We start from the raw sequence: 20,365 nt of genomic DNA, 5'->3' as shown, positions 1-20,365 counted from the left end.
GTTCTTTTGCTGTTTCAGTTATAGCTGGATGCTGTCAGGTTCAGGTGTTTGACTTGGCCAACTGCACTTCATCACAGAGACTAGATGCTCCACACACCCACTGAACCTGGGAGGAAAACATGGGGAAAGTAGTCTTACAGGCAAGGGAAATGCTGCAAGTAGGCTCCCTGGAGCTGACTTGCAGAGGGACATAGCAGAAAAGGCGTGGGAAGGAGAGTTCCAGAGGAATCCAAAAGTGCCTCCTTCCCTCTGCCCAGCAGCCTCCTCCTATTGAAAGTTTTATCAGGTTCGTGCTTGTTGTTATTTACAGTCAAGTACTTTAACAGGGCCAGGCACTTTCTAAACACCGAGAAGCTTGCAGTCTGGAGAATTCCCCTGAACTTTCCTGTTCTAAGCATGACTCCATTGATTCTCACTAATTAGCTTCACTTGTCTTGTGCAACAGCCATTCATTCCATTTTCCCATTTGAGACAGCCAGGGTGCTTAGCTTTTCAAAGTCATTATTCCTCTGATGCATTTAAAGTTATATATTTATTGACCCTATTTGCTCGTTCTTGGTTGGTGGAAAGCTGGAGAAAATTCTCCTCTTCCCAAATACTCCGGAGATCTTATTAAAACAAGATTCACATCTCTTCTGCCACTTATGGAATTATGATCATTTTACTAGTTCAATGCTTTTTGCTTTCTCTCCCTACACCTTTTAAAAAAACCACATACTATTTTCTTTTATTGGTGTCTTTACTGGGTATTGTATCATTAATACATTTTTGTTTGCAGGAATTTCTGCATCCTTAAGCTTTTTCTTTTTCTTATTCTAGTTTCTATCATTTCTTTTACTGATTTGTTGAAGATAAAATGTTGTCACAATCTGATTTCAGAATTTGATTTCCCACATTTTTATAAGCATTTGCCCTTCATGAAATAAATGTCAAGCTTTTAGATTACCGTACTTTTCTGTGTATAAGACTTTTTTTTCTTTAAAAATCATGCTAAAAAGTGGGGGTCTTCTTATACAGGGGTAGTGCATGGTTGCTGTCATGGCTGTCAGCAGCTATTGTGCATGTTATTGTTTGGTGCGTCAATGGCTGCTGCTCCAGTAGTTGGGCGGGTGATTGGCAGCTTCTGGCAGCGATGGGACAGACGGGAGGCAGATTTTGTGACTTGTGCGGGTTTTTGGCAATCCCCCTTCCCAGCTGAACAACTCTGGGTAATCTTCCAAAAAGAAGCTCAACAACTCTGTTCCATCTCCCCCCATTTTCTTAAATTTGAGTCCCACAAAATAGGGGGCGTCTTATAGGTGGGGACGTCTTATAGACAGAAAAGTACGGTAGTCTTCATGGTTTTTTTATTTTGTTTCTACAGTTTACAATAACATTTCCCACCCCACCCCTAAAAATTCAAGTATCTGCTCTAGAGTGATACATTTGCCAGAACATTTTTCTTGTAGTTCCATAGCTCGGCTTTCCACAAGCTAAGCACAGACATTTTCTCTGAAGGTGTTCTGACCTAGCCTTCCCATCTGGGGCAAAATGTGCTGATCCTAAAAATCCAGTGGAGAAGGCTTTATATTTGACTTTTCTCTCTTCCCACCTCTACATGCTTCTCAAAATATTTTTATCCACCTCCTATGATTTCTTCTCACATTTTCCTTTCATACTCAGGTTGAACTTTATCTCTGCCTTCCTGCTAGTTTCTTCCATCCCTCCCCCCTAATCTTTTTGCATTCGTTTCTTCCTCCTTGTCCTCTTCTTTTCTATTCCTAGTTTGTATAATCATTGCAATGTAATAACATTTTATCTCACTTTCTAATTTACTTGAATACCTCTTCAGGCCTTTTAGAGGAGGGAGACATTCCTTCCCTCTTCCCCTGCTGAACATCTGTTTCCCGGCCTCATTTAGTCAACTTAGAAAGAGTTGCTGGTGCTGGCATTAGCAGGGCTAGTGGGCATGGCGAGCAAGCAAGGAGGCACTGGGCAGACTGTAGCACTAAGGCCCACCTGAAAGTGCCTCAAGGCCCATCAGTGGGGCCCATGTAATTGTTTGTGAATCACAGGAATAGGCATTCAACTTAAGAGACAATCCCAGGCACCTTTGCATGATACCAGGATGTTCTAAGGCTCCCTTTATGTGAAGCTCTGCAAGATCTGTGTGTACCCTGCCCCAGACTCAAGCTAGGTTCTGTGTCCAGGTGAGAACCAAGAGTGGCCCCCTCAGAGGGTAGGTCATTACCTGGTCTGGACCCTGTCTCATATCCTTCCCTGTGAATTTCTCTTGTCTGCCAGCTGTCAAATCCAGAACAGATACATACCCCTCACCCTTCCCAAGTTGACCAGGATATCCCATAATTTCAGAAGCTATCCTGGCTTCTGATTGGATCATTGGATGTCCCAATTTTTGGTCCAGTGTTCTGGCATGAATCAGCTGAGTTGTGCCAGAGCACTGGACCAAAAGACACTCGTATTTTGGTCTCATGCTCTTGCGAGAGTCAGCTGGATCCTACAGGAGCTTGGGATCGAAAAATGAGCATCCCAGTTCTGATCAGTAGGATGTTGGAGGGTATATAGATGCAGGATTCCAATTATTAAACATTTCATGACTCTTCTGAAAGCTTCCAGAAGCAAAGGGAAACTGTACTTTCGCTTCTTACAGATATAAATGCATAAGATTTGCAGAAAGCTAAGATTAACCACAAAGCACCTTTTGACCCCAGATGTTAACATAACAATCTTTTAAAAAGAAATGCAGCTTGGCTGGAGTGCTGAACCGTGATGAATTTTTCAACTTTTAAAAATAATACAGGGAGCCAGATGGGAAGGTGGAAAACAAGCACATTAGAAAGAATAGAAGAGTGAATAGGCCATGTAGCTGAGAAACTGTTTAGGTTTTATAATGCAGGCATAATTGAAATAAAAAGGTAACAACCCATTACTTAAGCACTAAGTGCCAACCAATTAGACTACAGCAATGGTGTTTATCAATCAGAGGCAGCCCACGTTGGGTAGTTAAAGATCTGCCATGAAGATGAATTACACATAATGACTAGTCTAAATCTGAGAGATTAAACCATTTGGGAACGTCGGAGTAGCTTCCTTTTAAAATGGGCATTACTATGTGGCTGTAAAAAGGTCATTTGGTTCTTGGAGAGACCACAGGGGCATAGACTATGGCCATGCAACTGTCCAGAAGCCTCTTTAGATTTCTTACATTATCTGTAATAGTTGCATGGCAAAACCCACTTGAGTAGTTGTATGATGAATAGAAATACTGAAACTAACAGAAAAGTTTAGATTCCAGTTAAACCAGGCACCTCAAATGTGGATCAATGATTTGCAGCTCAGGACTTGTTCATAAGTTAATGTTTAGGTCCTTTGCTACTGTACCAGACGGTAAGTATATATTTATCACTGGATAGCTGCAGCCGTACCTATTAAGACCTACTAGATATAATTCACTATGATTAATTGGTCATCTACCAGGGACTAACTGCAGCCTACCCATCTCATGACATGGTAACAGATGGCAAGAATACCAAGTTAAACATAGCGTACATACAAAATTTAAATGTGTACCAGCCTGAGTTTGATGCTGTCATTCCGAAATCTCATGCTGATTGAAGAAATTACTGCGGCATAGTTTCATCAATGAGTGAATAACTGAGAGAAGCAGAGGAAAGGGGAGTCTCTACAAACATCACTCATTTGAAGGAATATTCACTAAATCAGATAATATATACCTGAATTAAACTCTTCATCCATTTGTTCCTCTTGTTAAGAGATGTTGACTTCCTACCAGGTTCATAAGTGATCCTACAGAGTGCAAATAAAAGGCCACTGCAGGAGTAACGCCCATAAAAATTGGTTGAAAACAGTGCTACTGACTGAGGACTGACTTTAATTGTTGGCTTCTTTTCCTTCACCTGCATTTTTGGAGGGACAATAATTCCTCCTCGTCATTTTCTTATTTACAGCGGCTGCAGCAGCAGACATGGCCTACCATCACATCAGGCCTCCAATAGGCTATTCAATTCCCAAGCCCATCTCATCATTGTTAATGAGGGGCTGGAATGCATGTCCTGAGGTAAGTGGCCCCATTTCTTAATTTTCCAAGCAATATATGCCACTGTTCCTTGATGAAGAATAGAAAGCAGAATTGCCTGCTCATTTAAACATCGGACACCTGAGGCCTAGATCCATCGCTTTGATTTTCAGTTTCTTTCACGAAAGGATATAGAAACTGTAGTGTTAATCTGTTTTCTGCTGATATTTCCTTGCAGGCGTACATACAAAAAGAAAACACGGGGGTGGGATCACAGATGGTTTTGTTAATGTTGTGCCCGAATGAAGATTTGACTGTTGGACCTACTAAATATGATTCCTAGTCACTGGTTTTGTCCAGAGAGAGTAGTGCTTTTATGCATGACCAGCAAATTATTGACATGCTAGTTACCCAAAGCTGGACATCCGCCATGCTGTGATGATCACTACTCATGACAATTGTCACAACTGGGTTTGGGCATTGGGGCAATCTTAGTCTTTGATGGAAGGGAAGTTGTTGTCTCTGTCTCTCCTCACAATGCTGAGGTATCCTGTTAAAGGAATCTGGTGTTTCCTATGCCCTTATGCCCAGTCAGGGGCCAGGGCAAATGGAACACCCTCAGATGGCAATTCCTGCAGGGGTCACCCTATTTGATGTAAGTCTTAGGAAGCCCTGCTCTGGGATTGACCTGTGGCATCACTTCCGGCAGGCGGGCCAGAAGTAATTAATTGCCCCATGCGCAAGCCAAACCTCTTTCATCTATATTCAATAAAGTTGTGGCCTGTTTCGATCCAAAATCAGTCTACATTGTCCTTCGATTGTCTTGGGAGTTGGGGACAGAGGAGCCCAGTGCCTTGGCCTGCAGTGCTTCCTGTCTATAATCTGATACTATAGTACAGAGCTGTCATTTGCACTGGCTTGTACACTTCAGTTTCAACCAGCAGGGCTGGTTTGGTTTAGGCATTCTTCAATAGGATGGCACAAAGCTACTGCTACGGTTGTCACTTTTTTTCTGGCCCTCCTCCTGTGTCTTTTAACAGCTGTTCCATACCCAGAATTTTAGCAGGTGAAGATTTTTCTGCAACTGATCTCCATGCCAGGAAAACTCATCTGCTAAATTTCTGTCCATCAGGCTATGAAGTCAAAGGAGGAAGTCCAGCAAAGAAAAAGAAAAAGGTTAGTAACCTAGATATGGAGTGACCTGTCATACAACGCACTGATTTAGCCAGAAGTGAGAAAGTAGCCCAGATTAGCCCAGCTGTCAGTCGGATTCTCTTCTTTCTGTACAGTCTGTGAAATACCACTGCCATTTCCCTTCTGGCTTCTCCGTGACTTCATCTCTGTGCAGACTACTCCTCCTTCCCTTGGAAAACAGAAATGCTAAACCCAGATGATAATATATCAGTTTCTGCAAGAGATCAGTCGTAGATTGTTGATATGGTAATAAGATATTTATTTTCCAAAACCTTAATAATAATCAAGAGCCTTTCAGATATGTTTAAAGCCTTTTGTTACTGCTGGATATCTGGGTACTCTTTAGCTGATTATTTTCATATTTATTTTATTTCTTGGTGGGGCAACTTAGAAGAGATAGCTCCACCTATTGTTTAAAAACCACTAAAACTATCTCTGCATAAAAGAGCAAATCTGGCATGCCACGTCAAGAGACATACGTTGTTTTTCTACTTTCTCTGGTTTTTCACTTTCGATTATTTTAAAAACTCCATATTTTAATTAACAGATATTAGAAATTAAAACAACTTTCACGATGGCAGGGTGCCATGGTTAGAACAGTTGTGCCGTCTTGGCAACAGGCAATCTAGATGACAAGGGAGATAATAAAGGAAGAGACTATCTTCCTTCCCAGACTGGCCCAGCCTAGCTGACAAATATCAGGTAAAAGGGAGGGGACCGGAGCTTGCCGAAAGAAAAGAAAAAAACACAAGCAAACTTTTAAAATAAATATTTAAATTAAGTAGATTAGATGCATGTTCCATACCCTTCCATTGCCCTTTCCTTAATTCCAGCAGGCTTGCAGAAGAGAGAGAAAAACTACTCATAGCTCAGTAAGGCTCACTCCCCACGTTCAGATCAAGTGCCAAAGAACCAGTTTCCCCCATAGTTAGAGTGGTGTGATGGTTGTAGTGTTGGGTTAGAATCTGGGAGACTGTGGTTCACATCCCTGCTTAGCCACAAAGCCTACTGGGTGGGTGACCTTGGCCCCGTCACCAGCTCTCAGCCTAACTTATGTCACAGAGATTAATGTGGAGAGGGGGAGAACCATGCATGCCGCCTTGAGCTCCTTGAAGGAAAATTGGGATACAAATGTAATACAGATATAAAGAGTTCATGCTGGTAAACAAGCCAGTCAGTTGTTCCCAATATTTCTCCCCCATCACCGCCACCATTTTGTGACTGGATATGGCATGTTGCTGGTGCACAAGCCATAAGCACCAAAAATGCTTCTTCCGTGGTGGAAACTAGCCAGTCCCAGTTCAAAGTGTGAGACAGGCCTCCTTTCCTGCTCCTGTTCTGGCCACAGAAGGAGCAGACTAAGGAGCCAGCTGTTTGCTCAGCTTCCACATCATCATATACTCTCTCTCTCTCTCTCTCTCTCTCACACACACACACACACACACGCGCACACACGCACACACACACACACAGAGAGAGAGAGAGAGAGAGAGAGAGAGAGAGAGCGCCAGGAACAGAAGCTCATCTTTGAAGATGCTGTAAGCAATTCCCCAGAAGGGTTCTTACAGGATATTGTTGCTTTCTGCCTTCTTAAAAGGCTCAGTGGTGCTTCACTTGACCACACTGGGTCCTGCAACTGTGTCTTTTTTTTATTTTAAAAAAACAGCTCTAAAAAATACGGAAGGATAATATAAAAAAACACTGGTCTGCAGTGGCACGGTAATGTTATCTGGATGTTATCTAGGTTCTTCATAAAAAGTGAGTGAACAGAAGGCAGCCATTCCAGAGAACCTAGGGGCATGTGTGGAAGCAACCTTAGTAATATACTATCAAAATATTTCACTATTTCTTATAGTCACACATATTATAAAGACCAACAATCCTGCTTGGTTGGTAGAGGAGAATTTTAATGGAGAAATATCCCTAAGCTGAGGATGCACAGATGTCTTATTGCAGATTCATATTCATCTAGGCAGTGGGGTGAAGAATTAACATATTGAGCAACAGTCTCTCCAAATTTGGGTTTGCCCCTCAAGTTTTGATCTATAACAGTATTTAGCAGGGGAATAGGCTTTTGAAAACCCTTTGTCCGTTTCTACATATAGCAAAACGATACCTCTATCAAATTCTACCCTCCTAAAAGGTATATATAGTGACTCTATATCTAATCCATTTTATTAAAAATGCATACATAAAAAGTAACACTGTCATTGTGCAGCCCCCATTGGAGGATCTGTCGTGCTGCATCACAATCTTGATTTGCATGAAGTCAGAGCTTGCACCCTCCATTGGATAATTTGTACTGTCTTATCGCAAGCCTGGATTTGCTGGAAGTCAGGGCAGGAGAGGGAAGCAAATGGGAAGGCAGTCTTTAAAAGGGCATTTTCAAACAACAACAGATGTTTGAATAAAGCAGGAATGGAGGGACACAGAAGCTGTGAGAATGTTGTGGGGGCATGTTGAGGGAGCTGTGACGACATGGAGGACTTGAAGAAGCTCTGAGAATATGAACACTTGAAGGAGCTGTTATGGGATTTGGGAATTGGGGTGAGGGGGAAAGGGATGGGTCAGGTTGGCAAGGGGGCTGAGGGTTTGGTGGAGGGGGTTGATGAGTAATGTGAGCAGGAGTGGCAGTTCCTAGTTGTTGTTTTATTTAAAAAAGCAGTTATTCTATTGTAAGAAAACTTTATACAAAATATGCAATGCCTTCTTAACTGTAATTTATAAGCACAATTCTGTTCAGTAATTGCATGCTCTTTTTTATTCTGCATTCTGCTTTGGCTTTCACAGCTCAAGAGCTCCTTGTTTTTCCCCATCCTATATTGGTCTGAAAGTTTCAGTCCTGGGTTAGAAAGTCTAGCTTTTCATATTGAAAAGGGTTTTTTGTCTTTGAAGAGAACTAAGGAAGGATAAATGTTTTTTGAAATATTTGCTTTGCTTTGTTCTGCCTGTGAAGGCAATTCTTTATCACAATCAGCAGATGTGGGAGACAATGTAGGTTTGGAGACAGAGATTTCGGCTTTATGTGTCTTGTAAGGAAGTGAAGGCATCTCAGTTTGTTCCTCATAACTGACGTCTTTAAGCTTTGATAACAAAGGATGCTCTTGACGTGTTGCTGGTGGCATTTTACCTTCTTTATGATCACTGCTACCTTCATCAAGTTGATTGTTTGGCGCTTCTTGCAAATCACTCTCATTATCCATATGCCCCTTATTGTTCATTTCAAGATTGATGTTGCTCTCCAGATGTGTGTTTCCAGTTTCAGGGGAAGTGAGGACGTTTGATGTGTTAGAGATAATGGTCACTTTGACAACATTTTTATGAAACGTTTTGCATTTGTTATTCTCCCACTCATTCCCAGTTTGCACTCCTTCCTCTTTTAGGCCCGCTGAGACCATGAGTGTATCTGGGATAAACATTTTCGTTGACTCACTGTTGCTTTCTGCTTTGAAATCTGCTCTCTGGTGCTGTGATTTTGTTCCATATACTTCCATGTCATTAGTTCTAGCTGGCATTTGAAGTTGTTTGGTGGTTATACACCCAGCGGCCTGAGATTTAGAAAGTGTGCTGCTGAACTGAACTGGAGTTTTGAATCTATTTATGTCCTTTTCTGTCGGAATTTGGTGTCTACTTGATGGTGGAATTTCACCAAAGCTATGGGATTCCACAGCAACTAGATTTCTTTGTGCAGATTCAGTCTCTATAGCCCTTTTGTGCCCTTCCAGTCCATCTTCCACTGTTAAGCTTTTATCTTGTTGTTTTTGGAACTGCTTCGGATTCCTGCCTTGCATTATATTCTCAGCAATTTGCTGAAACTGCATATTATCGTCTTTGGTGGCATCTTGCAAATTGAGCCCTTCTCTTTCAATAAAGAGAGCTTGAGAAAGACTGTGGTCTTTTTCCTGTGCTGCCATCATCAAAGAACTCTGGTGAAAGGCCAGGACTGCAGTTTCTGTAATATCTTCACTAAGCTCTTTAGAATTCACTGGTGCTGGAATGTTATTTGCTTCATTCTGCAAAACACTCAGTGAATGGTTGGGTGAAACAGCAATAGCTGAAACAGTCATCCTTGAAGTTCCATTTGGTGAGAATAGAGATGAGCTCCTGGTGCAACTTTGAGCTTGTAAAAGCTTGGCGGGTGAAGTACCCTCAGCAATTGTCATGTGAGAAACACTCTTAGAAGGACAAGAGATGACTGTAACAGCATCTGTACCATTTTCTTCAGGCAGTTTCCCAACAGATTCTCTAGAATAAATAATATCTTTGCTGCACTCTGCGATCTTTTGGGCAGCCACAGAATATTCTGATTCTGATTTTGTTTTTGTTCTCCTTCTTCTGTCTTCCCTCGTGGAAGCATGTGGCAATTTTGCCTGTCGACAACTTGGGCACTGTTCTTTGTTTTCTTTGGGGAGAAGGTCTTCAGGCTGGATTCTTGCTTTTCTAAAAGGATGTAAATTTAACTTCACAGTTAGAGAATCCCGGCTTTTAGTTTTCATTTTATGCTTCTGGATGAATCCAATCAGTTTTTCCCCAGGTCCTGCAGAGGTGGGAGATGGTTTCCTTTCTTCATTTTTTGCTCTTGAATCACAGTGCAATCTCCTTCCCAGAGCAGGGGTGAGGTTTCCTTGAATACTCTTGCCTTGTCCTTTGTTCTCTGGGGATCTCACCCCACTTAAGCCACTTGTCACATCCACCCTCTTTATTGTTGTCAGGTCAGGTACATAAAAGCTAACACTCTTGGGCTGATACATTCTCTTGATTGCTGGCGATAACGACATCTCTTCATCAGTCATACAGGAACTGCCTGCTCTTTTGCTCTTAACTTCACTCTGTCCTTCATCCAACTTCACATTTTTGCCATGGTTCTGTTTCTTTTCTGTCGGGTAGTTGCGATATTTATCACAGCCTATGTATTTACAGATAAGGAAGTTGTCTAGCTGCGGAGAAATATTTTTGCTCCTTTCTAACGATCCACATGGATCATCCTGTCGCCATCCATGGCTTCCTAATGTTGCTTCCTTCACGCAGTGGTCCTTGCATTCCTCTGGTGTATCAGGTGCTGATGACGAGGCTGTAATAAAATGCCTTTGCCTCAGCCTGTAAGGCTTTAAGCAGTCCTCATCCTCCTCGGTTTTGGATACAGACAGACACGACTCGTTTGCTAAATGTTTTCCAAGCCCTTCTTTTGCCAAAACACATGCAGCTCTTGAATGTCTTCCACAGAATGTGTCACTTCTGATTCCTGTGAAACAGCAAACGTTGAAACTTAGCACATGCAGAGGAGTTCTCTTACACTGGCTAAACAGATGTTTGGAACACCTACATCGGGGGTGCCAAAAAGAAGAGGGCTTCCCTGCTTATGGGAAAATGCAAAACAGCTAGCTAATGTCTTAGGCTCAGCAAAACATTTTTACGTTGCAAAGCAATGGCTAATGTATTCTTTTGGAGTGGCCATTTTTTTAAAAATGAACTGAATAATGACTGATATGAAGACAACTTTGTTCTTGTTCTCTGTATAGAACTATACAGTCAATCAGTCATGTATGCTTCTGCAAGATAATTCTGTCAACACCATAATGTCTAAATAGCCGAATTGAAGCTCCTGTATTGACTGTGCAATTATTTATTTAGCACTTTAATACTAACATTGAAACCATATTCTCTGATCTTCTCTGCTTCCCTTCCCCTCATTTCCCAGCCTTCCTCCTGCACAACTCTTTCTTTTGTTGCATTTCACTTGATGAAAGCCACTCTGCTATCCTTATATGCCCCCTCTTGCTCCCCTCGCTTCCCCGTTTCTGGTTACTATCTACCCTGCCCTTATCCCGCCTCTAGATTTTTTTCCCTCCCCCCTCCTTTCTGGTTCTTTTGCTGGTACAGTCAAACAAAACACTTTCTCTCAAACTATTCGCCAATTTCCTTTCTGAACTCTTGGCTCATGCTGCTGACCCTCACGGTTCCCACTTTTCCCCCTATTCCTTTTGAACATTCCCGCACCCACCACTTCCAGGCAGGCTTCAACCCTCTTCATTCCACTGAGCATGCCATCTTCACAATCACCATATTCTTGCTTCTCCCAAATGATCTCAGCTCACTCTTCTTCCTCTTTGACTTTACTGCTGCTTTTGATACAGCTGATCATTCTGCTTGGCTTGGCTTCTTTTTTTTTGCCATAGGTAAAGGTAAAGGGACCCCTGACCATTAGGTCCAGTTGTGACCGACTCTTGGGTTGCGGTGCTCATCTCGCTTTATTGGCCGAGGGAGCCGGCGTACAGCATCCAGGTCATGTGGCCAGCATGACTAAGCTGCTTCCAGCGAACCAGAGCAGCACACGGAAACAATGTTTACCGTATTTTTCGTCCTATAGGGCACACCGGCCCATAGGATGCACCTCGTTTTTTGGGGGGGGGAATGAATAAAAAATATTATTCCCCCCCCCCCGCAGCCGCGGCTGCTGCCCCAAGCCTTCTGCACACCTGCCCGAAGCACGGGGCGCCCTCCGGAGGGCGCCCCGTGCTTCGGGCTGCAGGCTGCCGCCCCAAGCCTTGCGCGCCCGGTGGGACCTCCCGCCGGGCGTGCGAGGCTTGCGGACACCAGCCGGAAGGACGGGGAGCCTTCCGGAGGGCTCCCCATGCTTTGGGCTGCAGGCTGCTACCCACAAGCCTCGTGATCCCGCGGGAACTCCCGCCGGGCTTGCAAGACTTGCGGATAGCTTCCTGAAGCCTGGAGAGCAAGAGGGGTCGGTGCGCACCGATGCCTCTCGCTCTCCAGGCTTCAGCGAAAGCCTGCATTTGCCCCATAGGACACACACACATTTCCCCTTCATTTTTGGAGGGGAAAAAGTGCGTCCTATGGGGCGAAAAATACGGTACCTTCCTGCCGGAGCGGTTCCTATTTATCTACTTGCACTTTGACGTGCTTTCAAACTGCTAGGTTGGCAGGAGCAGGGACTGAGCAATGGGAGCTCACCCCGTCACGGGGATTCGAACCGCCGATCTTCTGATCGGCAAGTCCTAGGCTCTGTGGTTTAACCCACAGTGCCACCCGCGTCCCTTTTTGCCATAGTTCTGTGCAATTCTGACCTCAGTTGATTCTCTTCTAATCTCTCTTTCAGTGTTTCCCTCCCTAGCTAGGGGCTCTAACCTTAACCCTCTGCTAACACCTTTCTACATGCTCTTCCTGAGTGACTTCATCCTATCTCATACTTCAATGGCACCCTTCTCTACCCATCTGGGAATGACTGTAGTTTATTGAAAGAGCATTTGCCAGCAGGTTTGATCCCTGGCATCTCCAGGTAGGGCTGAGAAGGATTCCTTGCCTGAAACCTTGGAGAGTCACTGCCAGTCATTGTAGACAGTACTGAACTAGATAGACCAATGGTCTACAGGCCCTTCAAGTGTCCCTATTTTCCAGGGACAGACCTGGATTTACAGAAGCCATCCCGGTTTCTGATTTGATCCTGGAATGTCCCACTTTTCCTTAGGACATCCCTATTTTCATCAGAGAAATGTTGGAGGGTATGGTAGGACATCCCTATTTTCATCGGAGAAATGTTGGAGTTATGCAACCCCCAAGCCAAGGAGATGAGTAACTATACAACCTTTAGAAGACACCTGAGAGCAGCACTGTATAGGGAGGTTTCTTAATGTTTAATGCTTTATTATGTTTTTATATGTGTTGGAAGCCACCCAGAGTGGCTGGGGCAACCCAATCAGATGAAATAGGGTGTCCCTATTTTCACCAGAGAAATGGAGGGTATGGACTCCCTTTAAGGCAGTTTCCTATTTTCCTACTCATATACTCCAGAATTTTCCACCTCCTTCTGATACTTCATCTCCAAGTGCCTTCCTAAGATGTACATTGGATGCCAACAGGAAGGCAGGATCGAAGAAGATCCTTGCACTGCCCCATGAGTTTGTTCTTCTTTCTCAGCAGGTACAATATCATTGCCACAGCCCCATAGCTCTCCCCCTCACTGCTATAGTAACCTTAGAACAGGAAGGCTATAATGTATCAGGAGCTAACAGTGGGCTTAGTTCTCATTCCCCAAACCTCAGACAGGGCACATTGGCATGAGAAATCATCACACCTGTGGCCTTTCTTGTTCTAATATTATGGAAGCAGTGAGGCGTGCTTCTATTGATCTGTGATAACTCTTCATGAGAGGGAGTGACTGGGGAATCATCAGTCAAAACAGAAGCAATGTCCAGTTCCCAGGAAAAAGAGCTCACCTTGATTCAGTTTGTGATGGTCCTCAGATCTTGTCGCCTGTGTGTCTTCCTCCCACTGCCCAAAGTTGTCTGGGCTTCTAACTCTCCTTTGGAATTGTTTTTGGCACAGTCCATCTGCTTCATTAGGCACAGCTGCATTCCCAGAAGACTCTGGAGGATAAGACTGTAGCAGTCTACAGTTAAGGCACAAGAAATGGTCATTTTTCATCTGTTCATTCTCCTTTTGAATGCTTCTGAGTGGCATTTTTAGGCCTGTGCACTTAGACTCTGCCTTTACTGTTGCTTGATGGCTATTTTCCTTTAAAAGTGGCGTTTCCCTGCCAGACCCCAACATGGACATGACCTTTATTTCATTTTCCCGAGTTAAGTGGCAGTTACAGTATCCCTTAGTGAGGTAATTTCTTGGCTCATGACCACACTGGGATTCATCTAGGGTTCTGCAACAGCAGTTTCCTGATGAGTGTTCATTTGCTTTGCCGTGTTGAAACTTCCTGTTAAAGAGGGCTAAAACTAGGCAGGTGAGACCAACACCTCCTGTGACAAATACAAGGTTTATCAAAGATGAAATCAGGTAAATTAAGGTAGAGCTCATTAGACATTAAACATACACATCAGAACATAATAAAACAAAACCACTAAAGGGATAATCCTGCTATATGAGATTATTAAAATGTAGCAGAGGAGGGGGTAGAACAGGAATCCAATTAAATCCCCACACATTTTTATCTATATAATTCTATCATTCTGTGTCATCCGCAGCAATTATTCAAGGAGCAAATGCATTTGTAATGATTGGAGATACATCTGAGATCTCCTTAAAAGATAAAAAGTACCTCTTGAAGACCTTTTAATTCCAACAGGCATTTGCAGATGTTTAAAATTGATTAGCCAGATGCTTTAATGATTATTTGTCTTTTTTTTTTAGTGGTATTATATTGTTGTACACCGGCCTGACATTTTATGATATGGTGATATAGAAATACTTTCATTGAATGAAAGTAAATAGTTGTAGATGGAAGCTTTATCTTTGAAATGACAGTAACTGCATTGCAGAAAAGTCTGATAGGACTCGGGTCATTTTTAGTTCATGAACTATTGTCTGCCACCATCCAATGAAAGGAGGTTAAGTCTCCAGAAGGGAAGTTAAAGGAAGTTTGTTCATTTAAGAACTATACCTATATGTTTTGCTTCATGAAACTAATAGTAATTGCGTGGAAGGCAATTTAGATCAGAAAACTTGTTCAGGTGGACAGCACAGAACACAGTGGCCCTGATCTGATTACGATCTCCCATTTATATTTTTGTCTTATCGCCCTGTGTGCATAAGAGCGATCCAGTCACATTTCTCTTGCCTTCTCAAGTAGTTGCAAATTATAGCAGAAAAAAAATTACTCCCCAATATTCTCAGAATTCTTTCTTTCAGATATTGACATTGAATGCTCGTTAGGTAGCAGAATAATTAGCAAAAAAATTATTGATTATATGATAATGGCGTTTTGGATGTCAGTTTTTGACATTTGGGTTTGAAATTTGACTTCAGTATCTGATATTTGACTTAGCAGTTGACAGCTTATGACATTTCATATTTGACATCTGCAAAACAAAAACAAAAACATTGAGAGATGCTGATTAGTTTGAAGAATATGGCTTTTGAAGTAAATTTTAAATTTTTTTAATATTTTGTAATTTTTGTGAAATTTTGTTTCTATGGGAATGCTAATTAACATGCTTGGCTGCAGTCTAATGGAGGGCATATTTAGATCGCAAAGGAAAATGGCTTTTTTAAAATGTCTGGGAAAATCTGGATGTAAGTCATGTCAGCAGACTAAAGAAAGCTCAACAACTTTTTTGTCCAGATTTGTCCAATTATGACTTTGTTTACAGTGGTCCTGGGAAGTCTAAATTCCTCCTCAATGTCATCCCATCCCAGCAGTTCTGCAGACCGCAAAATAAACCCTAGACTTGGGCTTTGTCTATGAGGCTCTGCACAAATACAAAATAAAATTCATTTAGAATAAAGACTATTATTGAATGAGGATAAATTGTTGGTTTGTGTTTTTTTAAAAAAAAAAAACCAAACAGACTGAATTTTGGAGAGTATTCTTCAGATCCTGAGAATTAAAAATCATAAACTGAGGTGGGATTGGAATCCAGATTCCTGGGAGCCAGACATAACGTTCTGTCCTCTGTACCACAATGCCATGGCAGTTGCCACCCACATGGGAAAATCAGGCATTCCTATACAATAGGGCTCATTGACAGCACTAGTCAGCTGATTGGCACTGTCATTAAGCCTCACTTGCAGAGGAATAACGAAAGCTTAAAAGTTAGCTCCCAGTTGTTTATTTGTAGCCACATTTTTGTAGTCGCATCACGTGGGGCAGGTTGACATGGTTTGAGGAACATGGTCTTGTGGGCCAAGTTGGGGCCTGTGCAGGACCTTAGGCCTGTGGGGCAGAGTATCCTCACACCTGCTATATACATTAAGCCGTGTCACGAGGTTATGTGAACCTTTTGAAACCCATTAGACACAGTATATGTTTTTCAGTAATGTAGGCTGTGAAGGAAGCAGCCCAAGCAGTGAGAAGGAAAATTTGAGGGCATTTTAACTGTCTAGGGAAATTCAGGCTGGTTGTATCTCGAACTGCTTTGGCATTCCAAATAAGAAGCTAGTAGAGTAACTGGTTCTCTTTGGCACCAGAGGAGAAATATCACTTATCAATTCATCCAGCAGCCTCCCTGTCTTGTTTTCATCTTGGCAGTCTCCCTTCCACTTACAACCTGTGCCTAACATTTCTTCGCTTGTGAAATGAAATGAGATCACAGCCTGAGGTGGTATAGCTTCAGGCAGTGGTATAGCTCCGGGCGAGACTTTCAACTCCAAGATATATTTTTATATGTTTCTGTCAGAAGGACAATGAATTGTTGGTTGAAGAGAACTCAGGGTCATCGCAAAAGTGCAATGGAGCCACCATTCCAAGATAAATAAATAATTTCTGGGACTAACAGTAAGCAGAATAGGTGTAAGGCATATTCTGGAAGGAAGAACAGTAGTTTGCATGTTGCTGCAGGCAAGGAAGAAACTAATTGCCCTCTGAGTCCAGGTTCTCATTTCTAAGAGTCCCAGGCCTTGGAACACAAGAAGAAGCACTCCTTTTTAAAAAGACAAAAGGAGGCACACGACTGAGCAATATGAACGGTGCCATCCTTGAAGCTGTGTCTTGAGGCTCAGGAGGCCTTAATGGTGTGCAGTGCCTTCCATCAGCTTCAGCTGGTGGCCCAGCTGTGCCCCTATCTGGACAAGAATAGCCTAACTTCTGTCGTCTATTCTCTAGTAACCTCTAGTTCAGATTACTGCAATGCATTTTACATAGGAGCTGCATCTGAAGACGGTTTGGAAACTTCAGCTGGTGAAGCATTTGGCAGCCAAGTTGCTCACTGGAGCAAGACGGTTTGAGCATATTACACCGGTCCTGGCCTGACTGGCTGCCAATTAGCTTGTGAGCCCAATTCAAAGTGCTGGTTTTGACCAGTGGTGTAGCGTGGGTTGCCAGCATGCAGGGCAAGGAAAGTATTGTGCCCCTTAACTGGTGCCTCCATGCAGTGCTACTGCTGCTGCCAGAAAGAGCAGTGGAGCAGTGGTGGGACATGGGTGTGTGCCTTCACCACTGCCACCGCTGTGAGTCTCACCATCTGCCCATCTCTGCCGGCAGGGGATGCTATATGGCCAAGGGATGCAAGAGCCTGTCCTCTCCCAGCTCCTGTTCAGCATGCTGCTCACATGAGACAGAATGGGGAGCACCTCCAGTTGCGGCACCAGCTGCAGAGGCTTGTCCCTAAAAATGTGCCTCGGGCAATTGCTCTGGTAGCCCCCCGCCCATGTTACACTTTGATTTCGACCTATAAAGCCTTAAATGGCCCAGGACCACAATACTTCAAGGACCACCAGCTAGGTCTCCAGCTGTTTTGGGACTACAGCTCCTATCATCCCTAGCTAGCAGGACCAGTGGTCAAAGAAGAGGGGAATTGTAGTTCAAAAACAGCTAGAGACCCAAGTTTGGGAAACCCTGGACTCTAGATGATAGCTAATACACAGGAGATCTTACTTAGGACAAGGTGTGGGATTGGCTGGTTATCAGGTTCACCATGACTATGATTTCATGATTATTTTTTCATAAAATGGTTTAAAAGAAGGAGGATCTCGGAATAGATCAGGTGACAAATATGCTGGCAAGGGGTGGGGGTGCCATTACCTAGAAAGGAAAAAACAGCAACCAGTGCAACATCTCGTCCGTAGTTCCTCCTCCTGTTTTCTAAAATACCAGGAGGGTGTTTAAGTGCAGACTTACAGTTGACCTCCGTGAGCTCAAGCAGATTGGTCACTGATGGGTTTTCAGAAGCTCTGCAACTCACATTATCAGCGTTTCTGAGCATCCTTGATGAAGAATTGACGTATTTCCTTAGAAAGGAGGCTAGGTCGTGAAGTTTGCATGTGCAGTTCCACGAGTTCTGGTCTAAGCTTAGAAGACTTAATTGAGCGAGAGAGGAAAAGGTGTCAGGAATAATGGCTAGCCTGTTCCTTGAAAGGTCAATTTCCATCAGTTGGGCGAGGCCATGGAAGGCTCTCTTTTCAATGGAGCTAATGAAATTGTTTGACAAATCTAGGATCCTGAGTTTGCCAAGCTTTGCCATCTCAAAGCTTTCCCCTGTGATGCTCATTAGTTGATTCCCATTTAAGTGGAGTCTAATAAGATCCTTTGTGCTCATAAACCAAATTCCACGAATGCGGCTCAAAATGTTGTTGCTTAACACTAGCACTTGCAGCTTTTGAAGTTCATGAAATGTGCTGTACGTGATAGAAGAGCTTGATATTTGGTTCTGGTCCAGAAGTAAAGTCTTCAGGGTTCTAAGTCCAAGAAAAGCATCATCTCTAATGGTTGTAATCCCATTAGCGCTGAGTCTTAGTAAAGTTGCATTGAACAGGAAGGACAGGTTAAACCCTTCTACTGAAGTGATACTTCCATCAGTAACAATCAAAGCTTTTGTGGATGCAGGAACAGCTATACGAAAGGAATAGAAATATAGTTAAGTTTCTATAGAGGTGCAGGCTTGCTCCTCGTAATCTTTGCTTGGATTTTAAGCAACTCATATTAATGGGGTTATGAATCAAAAGTTATTTTTCATTTGTTAAAAGAGAAAACTTCCCATTCTAATTTACAAAATACCTACTAGCGTTCTTGATATACAATTTATTGATACAAAGTATTGCTTTGATAAATTTTATTTATTTGTTTTGACAGTTTATGTGCTGCTTAATTACAATCATTATCTAGGGGCATGCAATGAAAATAAAAAACCAGTTAAAAATATAAATTCAGAATTGAGTTAAAATTCTTGCTGGAATAAACGTGTCTTTAGTAGGCACTGGAAATTCAAGTTGCCTGACCTCAACTGGAAGGGAATTCCATGAAATGGGGCCCACAATATTGAATGCATCCATACATCTGAGTCATGGGGGACCACTTGGAGTAACTCCCCTGAAGACCTCAGTGGTTGGACAGGGATATCAAGAATCTTGCATTCCTCGAGCTATCTTAGACTCAAGTTGTTAAGGACTTTGCAAATGAATACAAGTGCCTTGAACCTGGCCTTGTAACATATGGGCAACCAGTGCAAGCTTTTGAACACTGGAGTCATGTAGAGGGAATAATTTGTCCCCATCAACAGTCTGGTTGCTGATATATCTATATCATCTATATCTATGGATATAGTGTGTGTGTGTGTGTGTGTGTGTGTGTGTGTATGAGTCAGAGAGAGCATTAGAAGACAACTTAGGTCAGTGATGAAATACAGTGTGATAGGTCATTTGCGCAACCTGCTTTTACAATCAAATATCACTTTTTAAAGCAATATTTTATCATTTCAAAAGGGGGGAAAGGAAAAGGAGCATGTAGTTAATTACCTCTATCCTGTTGAAAGAGAAACTTACCGTATTTTTCGCACTATAGGATGCACCAGACGATAAGACACACCTAGTTTTGGGGGGAGGAAAACAAGAAAAAAATTATTCTGAATCCCAGAAGCCAGAAAAGCAAGAGGGATCTGGCTTCTGGGATAGCCTCTTGCTGTTCTGGCTTCTGGGATAGCTGCTGAAGCCTCTCCTGGGCAGTGGGATGAAGGCTCCCCCTGCCCGGAAGAGGCTGCCCTCTGTCCCTTCCCCCATCTCCTGCAAGATCCGCGCGCTCTTAAAAGGGAGCGCGGCTCTTGGGGGCTTTTCTGGGAAATGTGGGAAGGGACAGAGCCACGCGCGAAGCCTCCGCAGGGCAGCAGGGAGCCTTCATCCCGCTGCCCTATGGAGGCTTTGGGGGCCTATCCAAAAGCCAGCATAGCTAGAGGGAGTGCTGCGCAGCACTCCCTCTACCTGGTCTAGCTTCGGGCGAAGCCTCTGCAGGACACGGGGAGCCTTCATCCCGCTGCCCTGCGGAGGCTTTGCACAGCTAAGCCAGAAGCTAGAACAGCGAGAGGGAGCGCTGCGAAACACTCCCTCTCCCTATTCTAGCTTCTGGCTTAGCCGCGCAGCCTGCATTCGCTCCATAAAACGCACACACATTTCCCCTTATTTTTTAGAAGGGAAAAAGTGTGTCTTATAGAGAGAAAAATACGGTACTTGGGGGCAGGTCATAAAGGCTATCCAAGGCTGTTCATCCCTAAGGCAAAAGTGCACTAACCCCTGGAACAGATCCCAAGTGGATCTGCATCACAGGGCCCCAAATTCAACATTAAGTAGGAAGATGTTTTTATGCGTTGTCCTTATTTCATGCTTCAGAATGGAAAGGCAGGACTCCACTCCTTTTCTGTTTCATTATTTTGCCGCATTGTATCTAGTGAATGCAATAAGCATGCT

At 43.2% G+C, this 20,365-nt stretch overlaps 1 protein-coding gene across 1 annotated transcript in view; it reads left to right on the top strand.

Annotated features, from left to right (window-relative positions):
- TNNI3K (TNNI3 interacting kinase) overlaps positions 1 to 20,365 on the top strand; it is a 143,017-nt gene that overhangs the window by 100,396 nt on the left and 22,256 nt on the right. The window contains exon 21 of the mRNA XM_053392049.1: positions 3,969 to 4,078. Coding sequence (XP_053248024.1) covers positions 3,969 to 4,078 — 110 coding nt within the window. The remainder of the gene's footprint in view (positions 1 to 3,968; positions 4,079 to 20,365) is intronic.

This window comes from Podarcis raffonei, chromosome 6, assembly GCF_027172205.1.
Source record: "Podarcis raffonei isolate rPodRaf1 chromosome 6, rPodRaf1.pri, whole genome shotgun sequence".
Classification (NCBI taxonomy): Eukaryota; Metazoa; Chordata; class Lepidosauria; order Squamata; family Lacertidae; genus Podarcis; species Podarcis raffonei.
Note: the sequence above shows the minus strand (reverse complement) of the source record. Positions and strands in the feature narration are given on the sequence as shown.